This window comes from Salmo salar, chromosome 07 (assembly GCF_965601325.2).
Source record: "Salmo salar chromosome 07, fSalSal1, whole genome shotgun sequence".
Taxonomy (NCBI): domain Eukaryota; kingdom Metazoa; phylum Chordata; class Actinopteri; order Salmoniformes; family Salmonidae; genus Salmo; species Salmo salar.
The window spans coordinates 50174050-50192245 of NC_138297.1; the positions used below are offsets into that span (position 1 = coordinate 50174050).

At 40.3% G+C, this 18196-nt stretch overlaps 3 protein-coding genes across 3 annotated transcripts; 1 reads left to right on the forward strand and 2 right to left on the reverse strand.

Moving 5' to 3' along the window:
* The first annotated feature begins 367 nt into the window (after positions 1 to 367).
* LOC106609389 (putative polypeptide N-acetylgalactosaminyltransferase 8) lies at positions 368 to 7328 on the forward strand. Its single transcript, XM_045722066.2, has 11 exons — positions 368 to 3279; positions 3910 to 4156; positions 4400 to 4566; positions 4698 to 4881; positions 4962 to 5159; positions 5364 to 5478; positions 5645 to 5830; positions 6097 to 6234; positions 6476 to 6571; positions 6727 to 6891; positions 7062 to 7328. Exons 1-11 carry the CDS (start codon positions 3087 to 3089, stop codon positions 7194 to 7196), a joined length of 1824 nt encoding a protein of 607 aa, XP_045578022.2. The 5' UTR covers positions 368 to 3086; the 3' UTR covers positions 7197 to 7328.
* On the reverse strand, positions 6333 to 11243 carry ada2b (adenosine deaminase 2b). The gene is made up of 10 exons (XM_014208295.3): positions 11105 to 11243; positions 10109 to 10495; positions 9769 to 9988; positions 9432 to 9642; positions 9150 to 9277; positions 8953 to 9043; positions 8684 to 8792; positions 8395 to 8552; positions 7990 to 8192; positions 6333 to 7755 (listed from the first exon to the last, which is right to left on the reverse strand). The coding sequence occupies exons 2-10, from the start codon at positions 10482 to 10484 to the stop codon at positions 7656 to 7658; spliced, it is 1596 nt and encodes a 531-aa protein (XP_014063770.1). The 5' UTR covers positions 10485 to 10495; positions 11105 to 11243; the 3' UTR covers positions 6333 to 7655.
* Positions 11244 to 11447: 204 nt separating this feature from the next.
* Positions 11448 to 15794, reverse strand: LOC106609471 (V-type proton ATPase subunit E 1). Its single transcript, XM_014208336.3, has 10 exons — positions 15661 to 15794; positions 15505 to 15564; positions 14796 to 14861; positions 14384 to 14493; positions 14042 to 14108; positions 13828 to 13917; positions 13340 to 13408; positions 13145 to 13239; positions 12882 to 12969; positions 11448 to 12608 (listed from the first exon to the last, which is right to left on the reverse strand). The coding sequence occupies exons 2-10, from the start codon at positions 15535 to 15537 to the stop codon at positions 12546 to 12548; spliced, it is 681 nt and encodes a 226-aa protein (XP_014063811.1). The 5' UTR covers positions 15538 to 15564; positions 15661 to 15794; the 3' UTR covers positions 11448 to 12545.
* Positions 15795 to 18196: the final 2402 nt, after the last annotated feature.

The window sequence follows — 18196 nt, forward strand, 5'->3', positions numbered from 1 at the left end:
CGTTCACACACTCTTAAGCCTTAGCCGCACCCATCTCTTTAAGGATTCGCATGTGAGGCCATGTGCTAAACAGAGTGAGTAAGGCAGTGTAGTAAACAACCAAAGATTTCAAGACTACAAGTTATTTAAGTAGTAGCCTACAATAAGGAACAACTCCAGGTAAAAATACACTTTATCTAGTCCTTGGCCAATATCCTAATCTGTCTTTTAAAGTCTCCAGATGAAAATATTGTGTAAATATTTAATAATTATTAGATGATGCTTACCGAGACACTTGTCTAAATTGATGGGTCATGTGAAAGAAATGCTATTACCCCCCCCCCCCCCCCCAGCTAAGTGGATGAGTCACTATTATCTAGACATGCACACATGTTTATGAAATACAATAGATGGCCGTAATCACCCCCAGACACACCTGGCTAACTTGATGGGTCATGTAATCATTCTCTTGTGAAGTGGAGTCTTTTGTTTAGACATGGCTAGCTAGCTAAACAATTAACCATAATCCCAACCCATAGACAGTACAAATGTAAATGTAAATGGTTTGTCATAGCTAGCCATTAATTGCTGGACTATAAACTGCAGGTAGCTAAAGCTAACCAACTAGGTTCAATGTTAGCTAGCTAGCTAACATTAGGCTATAACTAGCAATGCAAATGGCTTTCTCAGATACAAATAATATTACTACACAGATCATACACGTAATGTTAGCTAGCGAGCCAGCAAGCTAATGTTCACTAGCTATCTAACAGTACACTTTAACTTGCAATGAAAACAACTTTATGATAAAATTTGATATGTATAATATTTAAAAATGTAGCTAGACTCTTAACCGTATACATGGATGAGCGCTTCATGGCAGCATGTCTTTTCCAATTGTTTTGTAGCTAGATACAGCTTGTTTGGCCCGTTGTTGTGTCAAGTCACTCTGGTCCACACTGACCGTGTGCAGAAAGTAGTCCATCACAAAGTTTTCCCACTGATCTTCGTTGATAGCACCTGCTAAATTCTGGGCAGCAATGTTGTTGAGAGCAGTAGCAGAACTTTTGCAGTTCTCCATGGCTGACGTTATATCTTTCAAAAAAGCTGTGGTAGCAAGGATTATCTACACATACTGAGCAGCTCATGTTATAGACAGAAGGGTGCTACATGGCAGACCAATCCAAACTCATATCTCGGTATGACCAGCCCAATCCATTATCTCAGCCAATCATGGCTAGTGGGAAGGTTCCTGGCTTTTTCCGAGGCTAAACCAACTATCATTTTTTCATTTTTATTTGTATTTACAGATGCTTTAAAAGTTTGTTATTAAGCCATATGAAAGTTCACATGTTCCAGAATGCATTTCTCACCAAAAATGCATTTTGAAGTAGTGATGTAGTGATGTATGACATACGACTAGCTTCTTGAAACGGGTCACATATACCAGTAGGAGTCACTGTTCAGGCAAGAATAGTTGCAATGTGGCTTCACATTTTCTTTTAATATACCTATTTATTTTGGTTGATGGCATGATGTTGAAAGAATCATGCTGCTTCAAACATAGCATTTTACTATCAACATTGAAACAAGGTAAAATAACATATGTATAATCAAATATAAATTTCAACATAATTTCAACCACCCAATATAACGGAATATGATAAATAAATCAAAAAATGTTTCTACCTGGAATTTTCTACGTAATTTCAACGTATACATAGTTCTGATGATTATGTTGAAATTAGATTGATGTAACCCGATAGTCAGGTTAAGTCAATGTATTAAGGTTGAAGTCTTACCCTAATTTCAATGTTTACAATGCTGGTTGAAATTAGATGAAAACCGCATTGGTTGAATACTTTTTTCAAATCAAATGTATTTTGCACGTTGATTCCACGTCATCATACGTTGGCAAATTACGATTCAACCAGTGTGTGCCCAGTGGGTAGCGACTGTGTCTAGAGTTTTAGTTAAGTTAAGAGGAACTTTATTGTCCACAAACTGAAATACCCTACAGTGCTTTTTGCATTGAATCAAATGGGAATTAGTCATATTATTACAGGGGCTGACAGACAACGTGGCATTTACCTAGTTTGTGATGGCGCAAACTTCCAGGCCCCGTTTCCCTTCTCTTTCATCCGCTTCAGTGCCCACCTGGTCTGCGCAAGTATGTATGTTTGATGTATCTCATTATAGCCTAGTTTATCATTGTTGATATATTTTTCAGGACAAAAGGCTATAAAGTTACAAGGAACACATTCATGGGCCTAAGACAAATATAAGTCACTGTTTTCTTCAGTGGACTTTTCCTCTGAAAAGCCCTGTGTTTTACACATTTACACATCATTTTGCCAATTATCATATTGACCAAAACTCCAGGACCAGGGACAGTGAGTGATTGACAGCAAGGAGAGGTCCACTGGTCTAGGGGACGAGAGTGACGAGAAACTCACACCCACTGAGTGCCAGCCAATCAGCCAGCCAGGTATGGTGCACCTCACCTGTAATGGGAATATTTAAGATGACAAAAATTCAGATTTAATTAGAGGGCTCAACAAAAATGTTAGTATATATGGAGTTTCTGTTATACATGTGATTTCCAGTGTTCTGTTCGTAACACTTGGGTTGATGGTCACTAGACTAGAGGCTGTATGTTATGGACTAAACTCATAACTGCTGATAAGGTTGACGCCAGACTGAAGGTACAAGGACAGAGGATACACTGATTATTATTATATTGTGTGAAACAATGTGATTCTGTAGCAGCTGACAAAGTCACTGCCTTCTGTTTTGACTTCCTACAAGCCTCTCAGGCTGGTGTTTACAGAACATTTGTACGCTGATTAGGATATAAGGTTGTTCTCAGAGAAGGCCAGTTAGACATTTTCTCTGCTTCTGTGCTGGAGGTTTCTCCCTGTTGCAACTTGTAATAAACAAATGGATTTTTGATTGACTATCTGCTACTGCTCTTCTCTTTTTTCACTTGGAAATGTCTTACATCACCCCTCCCTCCTTTCTGGCGAGCCTGGATCTCAGTGAGAGAGTGAGAGAGGAAGGCCATCCTGTCTGTATCCCCAGGCTGACCGCTTACACTCAGAGGGACGATGAGGCTAGGCTGGGTCCGAGGGCTGGCCCCTTTGTTGGCCATGGCTGCTGGAATACTCTACATCACATCCATTAAGTGGGAGGTTCATTCTCATGGGGAGAGACTGCAGAGGGCCCATCAGAATGACTCGTCCAGGGGCCAGGACATGCTTAAGAGGCTGGAAAAGATGGAGGCTCACATCGAGAAGCTGTGTAAGTCTCAATCTCCTTCATTTAACTGTGACTTACCTGGAAGGGAAATGGCAGTAGCTCTGTCCACGTACTTTATCTGGACTACAGTCTGCCACTGTTCTAGATGGTAGGGCAGATTTAGAGGATTTGAGAACACATTAGAATCTAGCCTAAAGAGTTGATCCCAGAATGTTATTTCACACTTCACAGTGATGATTGTAAAAGGGAATCTGTTCTCAATTAAATAAAGAGTTTAATAAACTGATAAAGGGTTAGATCAAATAAAAAAAATATGGCCCATAATCATTTAGAATGTTCTTTAATCCTGTATACTGTTGATTGTTGCACAGAATGTGTTACATTTTTCTATCAATGTCTGTGTGCCAAAGTTTTCCACATTGTTTACTTTTACTTTTACAGTTACGTCAAGGTAATCCTCCAAGGCAGATCAAATCTTGTTTATCAACTTTTAAAAAGCTAATGCAAACAGTGCAAATAAGTTCATGCTTTGTTTGTACAGTATCAAAAGGAGTGACTCATGTGGCTCAACTAGCCACCTGTATTTCATTTATTTGGCCTTAAACAATCTGAATTATACAGTAATAACCAATTAATTATAGTTTGATGAGCAGCTGTCATGTGTGTCCACAGTGAAGTCAATCAACAAGGGGATCAGTCTGAAAGAGGGGCAGGCTGTGAAGGCTCCCGAGGTCAAGAAGGAGAGGAAGGTGGTGAAGAAGGTGTACCCCAACTCAGCTCTGTTCACAAGCTGGGGTGATGAGCTCTCAGAGGAGGAGCAGAATGAGGCAGAGGGTCTGTTTCAGATGTATGGATACAACGCCTTCCTGAGTGACAGACTACCCCTGAACAGGGAACTCCCTGATACTCGCGATCCTAAGTAAATAATTTTCCTCATCCCTTCGCCACCTGTACACAACAAATTATGTCTAACTCAAGACTTCTGAATTCTAACCACAGTCTGTTGCATCCGAGGTCATCAGAGGTCAATTCAATCTTCAGCACTTTTAATGCAGTTTGACAAATGACATTGAAATGGACTAACTTTTAGAGTGAACCAGCAGCTTTGGTGAAGTGAATGAATGATATGAGGTGGACCAAATGTGTTTGTTGTGCCTGTTAGGTGTGCTAAGCACCAGTATCCCCATGACCTGCCCACCATCAGTGTGGTGTTGATCTACTTGGACGAGGCCCTGTCAATCATCAAGAGAGCAGTCCGCAGCATCATAGACAAGACCCCCCAACGCCTGCTCAACGACATTATACTGGTGGATGACCACAGCTCCAATGGTTTGCCTAATTGGTCTATGCTCTCCGCATAGAAACATTTCATAGTATATTTGTTAACATTTAGATTGAATGTAGGTGTGGCTTTTAACTTTCGTTGGGTACCACTGATTTGCAAGTGTCTGCTTTCACAGAGGATCTAAAGGAGAAGTTGGATGCTTACATCAGCTTCATCCATGAAGAGCGTCCAGGCCTGGTGAAGAGAAAGAGACACTCAGAGCAGCTCGGTCTCACACAGGCCCGCCTCTCAGGGTGGAGGGAAGCTACAGGAGATGTGGTGGCCATCTTGGATGCCCACATAGAGGTCCATGTGGAATGGTAGTCTAAATGAAATATCTCAGTGAGACTTTTTGAATCCCCCCCAACATGGTGTTTTGACTCTGTGTTTGTGTGAACAGGGCGGAGCCTCTGTTAGCTCGGATAAAGGAGGACCGCACGTTGGTGTTGACACCGGTGTTTGACAAAGTCCATTTCGATGACTTGACAGTCACACGTTATGGGCCTTCTGCAGATGCCTTTGACTGGGCCCTGTGGTGTATGTATGAGTCCTTCAGACCTGAGTGGTATGCCTTGAAAGACGAGTCACAGCCAGGAAAGTGAGTTGGTCGTGATTTCATCATAGGATGGTAGTCCAGTTTCACAAGTCTATTTGAATTGGCGATAAGGAAAGCACAGCATTGGGAGGAAAATCTTACCTAATATTTACACCTGGATTATTATTTTGCATTATCTATTCATTAAAATGAATGTCACTTCTCCCAATGTGGAATTGACCATGATTTGTACTGTATGTTTGTCAGGAGCCCCTCCATTATGGGCATACTAGTGGTTGATCGCCTGTTCTTTGGGGAAATTGGTGCTCTGGATGGTGGTATGAAGATCTATGGAGGTGAAAATGTTGAACTGGGCATCCGGGTAAGCCCCTCTGCTACAGTTTCTAAATGAATGTTTGAAATCAAAGCAGACTTCTGTTCTTGAGTCATTCAGTTTGAACAAACCAATCTACATCCAACATCCAGACACTTCAGTCCATATCTATAAACTCTTCCTTCTCTTCTCTCTTGGTGTTTGGTGTGTCTAGGTGTGGCTTTGTGGTGGAAGTGTCGAGGTCATACCTTGTTCTAAAATAGCCCACATCGAGAGGGCCCATAAACCCTATCTCCCTGACCTGAGCATTACAATGAAGAGGAATGCTCTGAGAGTGGCTGAGGTCTGGATGGATGACTACAAACATAATGTCAACATTGCCTGGAACATCCCACTGAAGGTACTGTACACAACAAACCATTCAAAAAAGTAGGTTTAGTTCAGCTGCTTATATAGAATAGCAATGGTTGCTGTTTTGCATGACTTGTGTTTGAAAATAAGTAGACTAGACAGTCAATATTATAAAACAATTGTCTATTAATCAATGCCATAATAAAGATCATAGGATCTATGTAAAATGATGGCGGTAAGCAAAAGTGGATAATAGGTGGATTGCTCACATGGCCTGTGTTTCTGATTTAGAAATCTTCCTCTTTCTCACCACAGGATCATGGCATAGACATTGGGGATGTTTCAGAGAGGAAGAAGTTGAGAGAGAGACTGAACTGCAAACCCTTCCAGTGGTATCTGGATAACGTGTATCCCATGTTAGACCCCCTGGGTGACTTGCTTGGTTATGGAGCTGTGAGTGATGCTGAAACCTTTATCATTGTTCTGCACACAGACACACACACACAGTCCACTCTGCTGTTCTATTATATACAATTAATTCAACTACACGACCAAGACACTACCCACTTTTATTTGTAAATACATTCATACTTGACATAACACATTCGTTATCTATACTGTATGTATATACACTGTACCAGGATGATAATCTGCACTTTTATAACCGTTTAATCTCTTTCTATAAAATCAACAGCTGGTCAATGATCTGAAGATGGATCTCTGTATAGATCAAGGCCCATTTCCAGGGAACACACCTATTTTATATGGATGCCATTATTATGGTCCTCAGGTTTGTAGAATCATTGCTTAGTATTTTTTTTATATAACTACATGTATAATATGGTTCATCCCATGGCAGACTTGGGATTCGATCCATACCACAATGCAAAGTACTGTCAATACCACAGACTCAGAAAAGCCTAAATATCTATACTCTCTGTCCAGAACTGTTATTATCGAACCAGTGGGGAGATCTACATTGGAGGCATTAGGTCTCATAAGTACGACAGTAATCGCTGTCTGGTGGACACTGGCACTCAAACCCCAGGACTTTATGAGTGCAAAGTGGCCAAGCAGAAGGGATTCCACATGCTCTGGGACTTCCAACAGGTGAGGATTACAACACTCTGTAAATAGGAAAATGTATACTAATAAGCATATTGAAACACAGTGAATTTCAAAGGCAACATGCCCAAAACCATGGCTAAAAGAACTGTCATTTACATTTTAGTGGTTTTTATTGTGATACTGTACAGTAGAATGTTTGCTGTTTTTTACAGGGAAAAGCCATCCAGAACAGACAGACAAAGAGATGTCTGGAGATTGCCCCAGGGGAGGACACTTACTACCAGCTCATCATTCAGGAGTGCAGTGGGCAGCACTGGAACATACAGAATCTGATTAAAGACTTCTGATACACTGAGATAGGCCTACCAGAGACAATACAGCGGGACTATAGGAGTTATTATCAACTGGTAATTATCACCGTACCACTTTGTTATGAACACATCATTATCATCATGCTTTGAAAAGCCGGTGGTCAGCAGTGGTCAGCAGTGAGATGGTCAGCAGTGAGATGGTCAGCAGTGAGATGACTGTGTGATGTTAGTGAGCTGTTGGTTGTACATAGCTTCATGGGGACAGATGTACATTCCTCACAGAATGCGAAATACTATTGAGCTGTGTTCTCCTTGGTCCTGAATGTAAATGCAAAGAAAGAATATATAGGATTCCTGTATTTCCGCTCATTTGTGGTTTGTTATTGATTCACTGTAGATTTTCACCAGAGGGTCATAGAATATATGTCTGAGTTGACATCATATAGAGCTGAGTTGACATCATTGTGGTTTTGAAGAAGTCCCATCCTCGACTGCTCAGGGATTACTGTGTGAGTTCTCAGAGATGAATTTATCCCACGTCTTCTGCCACATGGCCAGCCCTCTCTCCTTCAACTGTGATGGCAGTGAACTATATCTATGGTAGAGTCGTGGTTACTAGGACATATAACTACAACTTTGTCAAACATACTTTTCACGACTACAAATTAAGCAGTTGGTAATCTCCGAACCCAATCACCCATAGGCTAGCTAGCTATGTTAGCAGTCATGAGAGATGGAACACTTATTATCCAGCGCAAACAGAGGTAATACCATAAAGATACATGAAATACTATTACATTGAAATTCTCTAAACAACTCTTGACCTCACCTTATGGAGTTGATGGCCAGCTCCTTGAGAGTGCCCAGGTTAGCCCTCAAGCCACCGATGCCCACATACACCTCATAGAAGTCGTAGGAAAGCCCAGTGGTCCCAAACAGGGACGGGTCATCAGAGCTGACCACCATGGGGTGGCCCTCAGACATCAGCACAGCTGCAGGGTGGTTCCTTAGGTCGGACACCAGCTTCAGCACCTGGTCATAGACACACAGGGATTCAGGGACGTCAACACTGATTTAACTCAATGGACTAATGACAACTGACACAGAGATATCTAGAGTTACAGTTAAGATTAACTTTATTGTCATCCAACTGAAACACCCTACAGTGCTGCTTTTTTATTTAACCAATGGGAATTAGTTGTACTATGATGAGTACTGACAATATGGCATTTACCTGGTTTGAGATGGGGCATACTTCCACGGCCACGTTTCCATTCCTGGAGAGCTCCTTTGCCAGTGGGTGGTGTGCCAAGGCATACCCATGCCCAATACGTGTGGTGTTGAACAGTAGGGCATCCAGAATGTTTTCATCCACTTCAGTGCCCTCTTGGTCTGCGCCAGTATGAATGCAAGCACACACACACACACGTTATACTATAAGTGCATCACAATAATGTGTATATACCGTGGATTTGTTTTTGTTAATTACACAATTGTTTTAAATCAAATCATCCTATGCTTGCCAGTCTCTCCTGCATGAAAGAAGTATGGCAGCGTGACTCCAAGCTCTGCAGGTAGAGATAAGGCCTCCCTGAAGAACCAGAGAGGTCTTCCCCTGTCCTCCCTGCCAACCTAAAACCACAAAAGAACAGTTCATTATGCAATGTGTGTCGAATAGATGCAATGCAATAAATAATTATGTAAATGTATTAAATCATGAAATTGTTTGTGTATTTATTTTCAGTAATGAGTGGGCATAATGATTGGTTCTACCCCTCAAGAGAATTCTCACCAGGTCGAATCCTGCAACAAACTCTGGGAAATCCTTCTGCATCTGAATGGCCTCTTTTACAGCCGCTTTAACATCAGACACACTTAGAACCCTAAGGTGCACACAAGGGCAGTGCCAATCATTCTATTGTTTCCATTGCAACAGGCAAGCTCAATCAAGTCCGAAATGATTATAAATAGTATTTGTCTGTACTGTACCTATGGACGGAAATGATGAGTCGAACTCCCAGAAAGCTAGGGTGTTCAGCCACAAACTGCTGAGTGACTTCCTGATAAGTCCTCAGGGACCAGGCTTTATCATGGATGCTTCCATCCAGCTCATATGTCTGCAGGATGTGCAGAATAAAAACAGGCAAAACACATCACCAAAAACCCTTAGGGGAAAAAATAAATCTAGGTATCTAATATAGCCTAGGTAACATGTAATTCCAGCTCACTATATTGCACAATATACTTTTGATTAAGGCCCACAGTACTAACCCTTGATAGTCCAGTTCTTAGTTCCAGGTACATAATGTTGTCATGAAACAGCTGTTCTAAGCCCTTGTAGAGAAAGTCTTTAAACACAGGAGCGTAGGTGACCAGCCCAGCTAAGGCCACGAATGCCATCTCAAACCTCTCCCACACTGCATCCTGGCTCGGATAGGTAGTGTCTGGATCCTCAGTGAACAGTGTGAGGTTCTGCATCAAGCTGGAAAAACATCCAAAAAGACAATAAACTACCCTTCCATGAATAAGAAAGTTGTCTTTTTGCTACTACGTGTTCATTCATAGACGCCTATTTGAATTGCTTGGCTCTAATGATATAGTGGACTACCTGTAGTCAAAGTCTGTAGGATCCGCCATGTCGGCTCTCAAGGTCTTCAACAGTTGCCAGTAGAGGCAGTCCCAGGTAGGGAAGGGCCGGCGACTAGAGAAGACGAACCGTACAGACCTGCCCCGTGTGAAGCAGATGTAACAATGGGGTCTGTATGTGATGTTCTTCACCAGCCAATCAACACTCACCAGGGATGAGCTGTGGATGTGGAGGGCTGCCCCTGTAACCCAGTATTGAGAATGTACTAAATGCAGTTAAATTGATGGTAAACATATTTATAAGGTGAGCCAAGGTGCTCCTCAGCTGCACTAGGGCGGTGGGACTGTATTACTTGTCTTACCTTTGGGCATCCTTTGCAGCAGGCTAAAGATGGGACTCTTATGGATGAGGGGCCGTGCCTTGAAGAAGTGAAAGGCAGGAGGGAACTGGGCCGCAGCCATCTCTTGTTCTTTTAGCTTGCGAAGGTGTGCGTCGAGCCGCTGCTCTGCACCTGTCAGCTGCACACGACCCCCTGTCTGCCTGGAGGCCTCCTGGTGAATCATCGTCTCCCTCTGACGGGGGTCAGGGGTCCCGCCGCATACTGTCACACAGCACATCACAGCTGCCAACTGGAGGGTGATGGTATACCTCCCTCTAGAGGGCAAAACCACCTTGTTCTGCAGTGTCATTGGAGGTTGGAAGAACCAGCTGTGGAAATCCTTCTTGAGGCCACTCATTCAACTGAATACTAGATTTAATTCAACAATGAACAAAGAGTTTTTCAGAGATTGTAATTTAGAACACAAGGTACTATTGCAAACCTAGAAGCTGATGCTACTAGAGAAAATGGTGCTGACGGGTAGGGCTGCCATGCTTCAAGCTCTTAGGAAACTTAGCAGTATTTCTTACATTATTAGCCCAGGAATTGTTTGGTGTTTATTACATACAGCCGGGAAGAACTTTTGGATATCAGAGCAGCGGTAACTCACCAGCATTACAACCAGGAATACGACAGTCACTTTAATAATGTTTACATATTTTGCATTACTCATATGTATATACTGTATTCTATCCTTTTCTACTGTATCTTAATCTATGCCGCTACGACATTGCTCGTCCAAATATTTATACATTCCTTTAATTTAGATTGTGTGTATTGTTAGATGTTACTGCACTGTTGGAGCTGGAAACACAAGTATTTCACTACACCCACAATAACATCTGCTAAACACATGTATGTGACAAATAAAATTTGATTTCTAAGAACAATGGAACACAGCCCTGAACAGGAATGTTGAGATAATCATACAATTTGAATTCAACCAAAGTTTACATTAATAAAATAAAGCATACTTACAAATGAAAAGCAACAGAAGCAAAGTATTCTACCCTTCCCTTATTCCCTTTTTCCTTCTCAAGTGTGCAAACCTTTCTCAATAAACTACCCCAGTACTATGCTATTTAGTCTGAGTTGATGGGCTCACAATACCATTGTGTTATACCCACTTCCTTAATGGTTGTTGCTAGTCAGCAGAATGCAGTCCAAAAATGCAACATGTCATGAGATTCTCTGGAGGAGCCACGGATGATTCAATTTAATAAATAACAAGAGACTATAGTGCAACTCCTTTGTCACAAAAAAAATGCATTGTATTACGATAAGAGAAAAATGTGTAGGTCAGAAAAGAGCAGGCAACTGATACTATCGATTTATACTTTATAACATATTTTCACAATAACCTCTTCAGTTGGAAATATTGACCCTTCCTTCTGTTTCATGATACAACAGCAAAGACATAACATCAATAAATTAATTGGATTCGATAAGGAAATTGTTGGTCTTCAATGTTTTTCCGGCATCACTACATTTTAATTGTGATAGATGGGAGCAAATACCTATGGGTGAGTCAATGCTCCATGCAATTTTTTATTATATTTTTTCATGAGAGAAAGATGTTATTAGATTAAATAAGGAACCGATAAAAGATGCATCAGCTACAATAGAGCCCCACAGTGGAGGTGTCATAATACCCATAAAACCTAGCAGTCAAACAATGAAATGGTTCCAATAATTTTCCCACCATAATTTTTCCCCTTAGGTAATTTTAGAAACACTTACAATAAGGGCTGTGTTTTGTGTAGGCTTACCATTGGGTGACGTTTTGATAACCATGTAAATCTCTAGGACAAGGTGACTTATTCAGCTCTATTTACTCTCATATCCGAAAATGATAGATATTCTTACCTTTGCCTCGATTCGGCAGTCTCATCCCGCATTTGTAGTTCTTTATTATAGCCACATTAGCGGTACATTTTTTGGTAAGCCTACACGAAACACAGCCCTTATTTTAAGTGTTTCTAAAATCACCTATGGGAAAAATGTATGATGAAAAAACGATTGGAACCATTTCCTTGTTTGACTGCTAGGTTTTATGGGAATTATGAGTCATACTGTGTTACTCCATTTCTCTCATGCAGCCTGATCCAATCAGACTGAAATGATTACTGTCCAGCCAATCATAATAAAGATGACTGCGGTGTGTAAACCAAGATTCCCAGGGGGAGCAGCAGATCCATTGCCACTGTGCAAAAGTTGCTCCTCCTACTCACATCTGCAATGAAGTTCAACTTTTATACTGTTCCAAGATGCACAGAAATACAACAATACATGACAAAACAACAAATGGTGTCTTTTCCATTTTAACTGCGTTTTTGGAATACTTCTCACAGACACAGGAATGGTAACTGTCACACAACAAAAATAAATAACTCCTCTTCAAGACAATGGATGGAGACACTCAGTCCAAAAATTTGCGGTTCTGGTTCTGACCAAAGAGAGCCACTCGAATCTCAGGCATCATCTGAGCAGAAAGACAGACACTGGATTAGTGCCAAGCTGAACCTCATGAAAAACCACAAGACTAAGGGGCCAAACTATATCTGAGAATTGGCAGTACAATCATGTGCAAAACGTCACACAGCGTATACAACTAAAGAATCATGGTAAGCCGATAGCTTTATGAGAGGATATTCACACTGTTGGTTGTTGATATAGGAAAACTGTCAATTAACTAGATGTGCTAGCTGTTCATCGTGCCATTATAGTTCCTGTGAGACTGTCCCTGTGCCCTTACCTGCTGAGCCATGAGGTCCAGTCTGCTCTCTAGGGTATTGGACACCTTGATCTTCCCATCAGCGTTGTAGATTTCAATACCTCCAGAACTGAAGGAGACATACAAACATCTTTGAATTAACTCATGAACCCTTGACTGACACCGTAGAAAGACCACAGAAGACATTTTTTTTTCAATGATGTGTTAATCAATCAATACCAATTCAAAGTAAAACCTATTTGAAATGAATGGGTTCACATTGAGACAAGGGACTGTCTTCTTACATGTCTGGGGACAGGAAGTTGTCCTGGTCGATGCGAACCTCAATATTGTTCTTCACTGCTGCTTTATAGACGGGAATGGTCTTCTGGATAGCCGCCTGAATAGGAATACAACATATGAATCATGCATCAACCCGGTATACAAGGAAATACACTTGAACAACATTGAACGGTTAGAGTGAAAAGGATCCTTCTGACCTGAAGCACCTGCAGGTCCTGTTTACGACAGCGGATGGTCACTTTGGTCTCAAGAAGCTGATAGAAACCCTAATATTAAACAGCAGAGCAAAGGACACATTAAAAAGATTTGCTGTAAATAAAATCAAAAACTCACTGCACAACGCCTTTGACCTAAATAACATGCAGGCCTATGTACAGCATACTGATATGTATGCAGGACTGTGTAACTGATAAACTACACTGAACGTAACATATGAATGTAGGCCTAGAGTAATAGTTATCTCTGTTTCTCTCAGCGTTGTCCCAGTACAGGACCTTTTTAAGTTCTGTTGGTCTTATTTTCCACGCATGTAGTTCTCCTTGAGCGGTTCTTGTCGATTCATGTTCAGTATTATGTCATGTTTTATGTTCTGTGTGGACGCCAGGAAGAGTAGCTGATGCTTTAGCTGATGGGAATCCTAATAAAACACTAAAACTGTATTGCATTATTTCAAAAAAGGCCTCACCTGCAGAACCAGCCCGTCCATCAGTGCTGGGTACCTGGCTGGGTCCTTGGCTACGTTGGCCAGCCGTTGACGCGCCTCGCTCAACATTTCCTGAGTACACACATTGAGAGGGGTTAGCCTATTATTTACATAAAATGCGGTGCTGTAGCAGAACATCATGCCTCTGGCTGTGTTTGAACAAAACAATATGCCAGCCAAGACAAATTAAACTTACTGAAATCATGTCGTCGCGAGCCTTTAACACCTTCAGACGAGCCTGGTTCATCAGGTTAGACATTTGACTGTAGAGGAAGAGAGGTAAGTAAACAAGAGGCTGTGGCACAGGACCACATCACAAGTCCAAGCAGGTGTAAGCCATAGCTACTGTAACATATACTGTGCTTCTTACAATGAATGAGCTGTTGGATGTGACTTCACATTTATTATATAAAAGACTTAAAGGAAGTTGTGTGTCAGACAAATTCCTCTTTAGAGAAAGAAGAGATTGAGGAAGTCTCTGAGGGAGCTGAGAGACTAGCAGCAACACTGTCTGAGCTGTAAATAAAGAGTGACTAACATTTTCTTCTGCTGCTCGATTTGCTTCTCTTTCTTCTCGTAATACTCCATGATCTTCAACCTCTGGGTCTGCACCAGACGGCCCTTCTCGATGTTGAACTCCTCTTCCGCCTGCAGGGGGAGACACTTGTCACTCAGAGCATGCAATGAGGCCCTATCTTTATGATGGTAGGGTCATTCCTCACTATTGAGGATACATTTTAAGAAGCATTGAACCAGTAGAACTGTTAAAGGTACAACTAAAATGATTGATTTAATTTAGTAAATTCTCATTATGTCTTAGTGGAGGGATCATGCTTTCTTATTTCAGTTGAATGTGCCTACGCAAATCTTTTGAGTTTGTGTTTGCTGAAAACACACAATATGTGTGTGTGTGCTGAACTATGCCAGTCACTTGTAAATAAGCACTGTACCTTGGCATCAATTTCCTCTGCCTTCTCATTGGCCTCCTGCTCAATGAAGGCCATCATGTGTTTGATCTATACAGTGAGAAAAAACACTGTGAATTAGAGATGAGTTGACAGTAAAAGACTCACCACATTAGGCATGCTTTCCAAGTCATATTTCATACTGAAGAGAGTCAAGTGGCAGACTTAAAAAGCTTCATTACCCTGTACATTAATTAACTTGTCTCCTTCGGTTCCACCATGTGGTGTGGAATGTGTCTGCCTGGTGTATAGCTTATGTTTCTGTTCCATAATTTTCCATGTAATGTTCATCTAACAAAACATGCTTCTAAACCATATACAGTGCATGAGAAGGATTGGTGAGATAAGACAACTGGACATAGGACTCCTCAGCTGACCATGGGTTTTACCATCATGTGACCATATATTGCATCTCTCCCTCACAAATACCGCACTGAGTAAATGTATTGCGCAATTAGATGTCTAAATTCAATTTATTAACAATTAAAAAGCCCTAATCATACTAGACATTGTGATTGTATTTTAGTAGTAGTATTTCCGATTTCTTTCAATGACAACCTTGGCATTATACAATCACAATTCTGCTCCGTACAAATATACAGATGCAATCATTTATAATAAGAAAGGAAACGGCCTAAATAGAGCAGCAGATGGATAGACGGGTGAAGGTTAAAAGGCTGTAATTGCAATGTACCTGCTTCTGAACGTCGGCATCGCTGAGCGCCATGGTTGCACCAGTCTAGGATCTTGTTTCCTTGAAAATATAAACACCGTGATTTCAATACAATAAATGCAACATGCTTTAAAATATTGTAAATCCTTTAGTGCGATGTATCAATTAATTAAATACCAGAGAAATACAGCCAGGAATGTATGAATTAACCGTTGTAGTCGTGATTAAAGATGTCTACACTGGATCAGCTGATTTTCAACGTCACATGATGTTTACTTCCGGTCTCACCCACCATTAAAATGTGTGACGACTGGTACTGTATGCTACGTTAGGTTAGGGGGATATATTATATATTTACAAAAACGAGTGCAGTTGATACATTTGTAAAATATATAATAAACAGTGTTGGGAAAAGTACACAATTGTCATACTTGAGTAAAAGTAAAGATACCTTAATAGAAAACTACTCAAGATAATGTGAAAGTCACTCAATAAAATACTACTTGAGTAAAAGTATTTGGTTTTAAATATACTTAAGTATCAAAAGTAAATGTAATTGCTAAAATATACTCAAATATAAAAAGTACAAGTAAAAACGAATGTCAAATTCCTTATATTAAGCAAACCAGACTCCATCATTTTCTTTTACACTCTGACACAATTTTCAAATGAAGCATTTGTGTATGTTTAGTGAGTCTGCCAGATCAGAGGCAGTAGGGATGACCAGGGAGATTCTCTTGATAAGTGCCTGAATTTGACAAGTTTCCTGTCCTGATAAGCATTCAAAATGTAATAAGTACTTTTGGGTCTTAAGGAAAATTGATGGAGTAAAAAGTACATTATTTCCTTCATGAATGTAGTGAAGTAAAAGTAGTCAAAAATATAAATAGTAAAGTAAAATACAGATACCCCAAAAAATTACTTAAGTAGTACTTTAAAGTAAGTATTCAACCCATTTGTTATTGTAAGCATAAATAAGTTCAGGAGTAAACATTTGCTTAACAAGTTACATAATACATTTCATGGACTCACTCTGTGTGCAATAATAGTGTTTAACATGATTTTTGAATGACTACCTAATCTCTATATCCCACACATACAATTATCTGTAAGGTCCCTCAGTCGAGCAGTGAATTTCAAACACAGATTCCACAAAGACCAGGGAGGTTTTCCAATGCCTCGCACAGAAGGGCACCTATTGGTAGATGGGTATATAAAAAACAGATATTTAATATCTCTTTGAGCAAAGTGAAGTTATTATTTAAACTTTGGATGGTGTATCATTACACCCAGTCACTACAAAGATACAGGCGTCCTTCCTAACTCAGTTGCCGGAGAGGAAGGAAACCGCTCAGGGATTTCACCACAAGGCCAGTGGTGATTTTAAAACTGTTAGAGTTTAATGGCTGTGATAGGAGAAAACTGAAGATGGATCAACATTGTAGTTACTAACACAGTACTAACCTAAATGACAGAGTGAAAAGAAGGAACCATTACAGAATAAAAATATTCCAAAACATTGCATCCTGTTTGCAATAAGGCACTAAAGTAAAATTGCAAAGAATGTGGCAAAGAAATAAACATTATGTCCTGAATACAAAGCGTTATGTTTGGGGCAAATCCAACACAACACATCCCTAAATACTATTCATATTTTCAAGCATGGTGGTGGCTGCATCATGTTATGGTATGCCTGTCATCAGCAAGGACTCGAGAGCTTTTTAGGATAAAAATAAACAAATTAGAGTTAAGCACAGGTAAAAAAAAACACAAAGCCAAATATACACTGGAGTTGCTAGTTTTGACTTAAATCGGCTTGAAAATCTATGGCAAGACCTGAAAATGGCTGTCTAGCAATGATCAACAACCAACTTGACAGAGCTTAAATAATTAAAAAATGTATAATTCTCAAATAGTGTACAATTCAGGTGTGCAAAGCTCTTAGAGACTTACCCAGAAAGACTCACAGCTGTAATCGCTGCCAAAGATGATTATAACACGTATTGACTTAGGGGTTTGAATACTTATGTAAATTAGATATTTCTGTATTTCATTTTCAATACATTTGCAAAAATTTCTAAAAACCTGTTTTCACGTTGTCTTTATGGGATATTGTGTGCAAATGGGTGAGATAAAAATGTATTTGAATCCATTTGGAATTCAGGTTGTAACAACAAAATGTGGAATGAGTCAAGGGGTATGAATACTTTCTGAATGCTTGTATTAAATTAATTCAATCTGTCAAACACGGACTTCTCACTGAATATCTTTCTGAAATGTTAATATTTTAATTATCAGGAAATCAATTGTGGATAATGTGATAATCAGAGGAGACTGGTGGGAGGAGCTATAGGAGGATGGGCTCATTGTAATGGCTGGAATGGAATAAATAGAACGGTATCAAACACATCAAACATATGGAAACCACATGTTTGACTCTGTCCCATTTATTCCATTCCATCCATTACAATGAGCCCATCCTCCTGTAGCTCCTCCCATCAGCCTCCTCTGGTCAACATTTATTTAAAGTATTTTTGTAATAATCCTCAGGAATAAATTGTCTGTGCAGACTGACAATGTAGTCAATGGTGCAGACCATGGTGCTGCAGACCATGTATGGGCCTTGCCAGTAGATGGCGCTAGAGGGTTAGAGGAATTCCATAAAAATAGCACAAAGTTTCCATTCTGGTTCTGACTCAGTCTGCATTATTTC

Excerpts from the sequence above, each read along its gene's own strand:
- ada2b (XM_014208295.3), bottom strand. The coding sequence starts at position 10,484 with ATGAGTGGCCTCAAGAAGGATTTCCACAGCTGGTTCTTCCAACCTCCA. Across the intron at positions 9,278-9,431 it reads TAAGAACTGGACTATCAAGG|ACATATGAGCTGGATGGAAG; the intron begins GTTAGTACTGTG and ends CACATCCTGCAG. Across the intron at positions 9,044-9,149 it reads CTCATCATTTCCGTCCATAG|GGTTCTAAGTGTGTCTGATG; the intron begins GTACAGTACAGA and ends TGTGCACCTTAG.
- LOC106609471 (XM_014208336.3), bottom strand. The coding sequence starts at position 15,537 with ATGGCGCTCAGCGATGCCGACGTTCAGAAGCAG. Across the intron at positions 13,240-13,339 it reads AGGACCTGCAGGTGCTTCAG|GCGGCTATCCAGAAGACCAT; the intron begins GTCAGAAGGATC and ends ATTCCTATTCAG. Across the intron at positions 12,609-12,881 it reads TGGACCTCATGGCTCAGCAG|ATGATGCCTGAGATTCGAGT; the intron begins GTAAGGGCACAG and ends CTTTCTGCTCAG.
- LOC106609389 (XM_045722066.2), top strand. The coding sequence starts at position 3,087 with ATGAGGCTAGGCTGGGTCCGAGGGCTGGCCCCTTTGTTGGCCATGGCT. Across the intron at positions 5,160-5,363 it reads GACGAGTCACAGCCAGGAAA|GAGCCCCTCCATTATGGGCA; the intron begins GTGAGTTGGTCG and ends TATGTTTGTCAG. Across the intron at positions 5,479-5,644 it reads ATGTTGAACTGGGCATCCGG|GTGTGGCTTTGTGGTGGAAG; the intron begins GTAAGCCCCTCT and ends TGGTGTGTCTAG.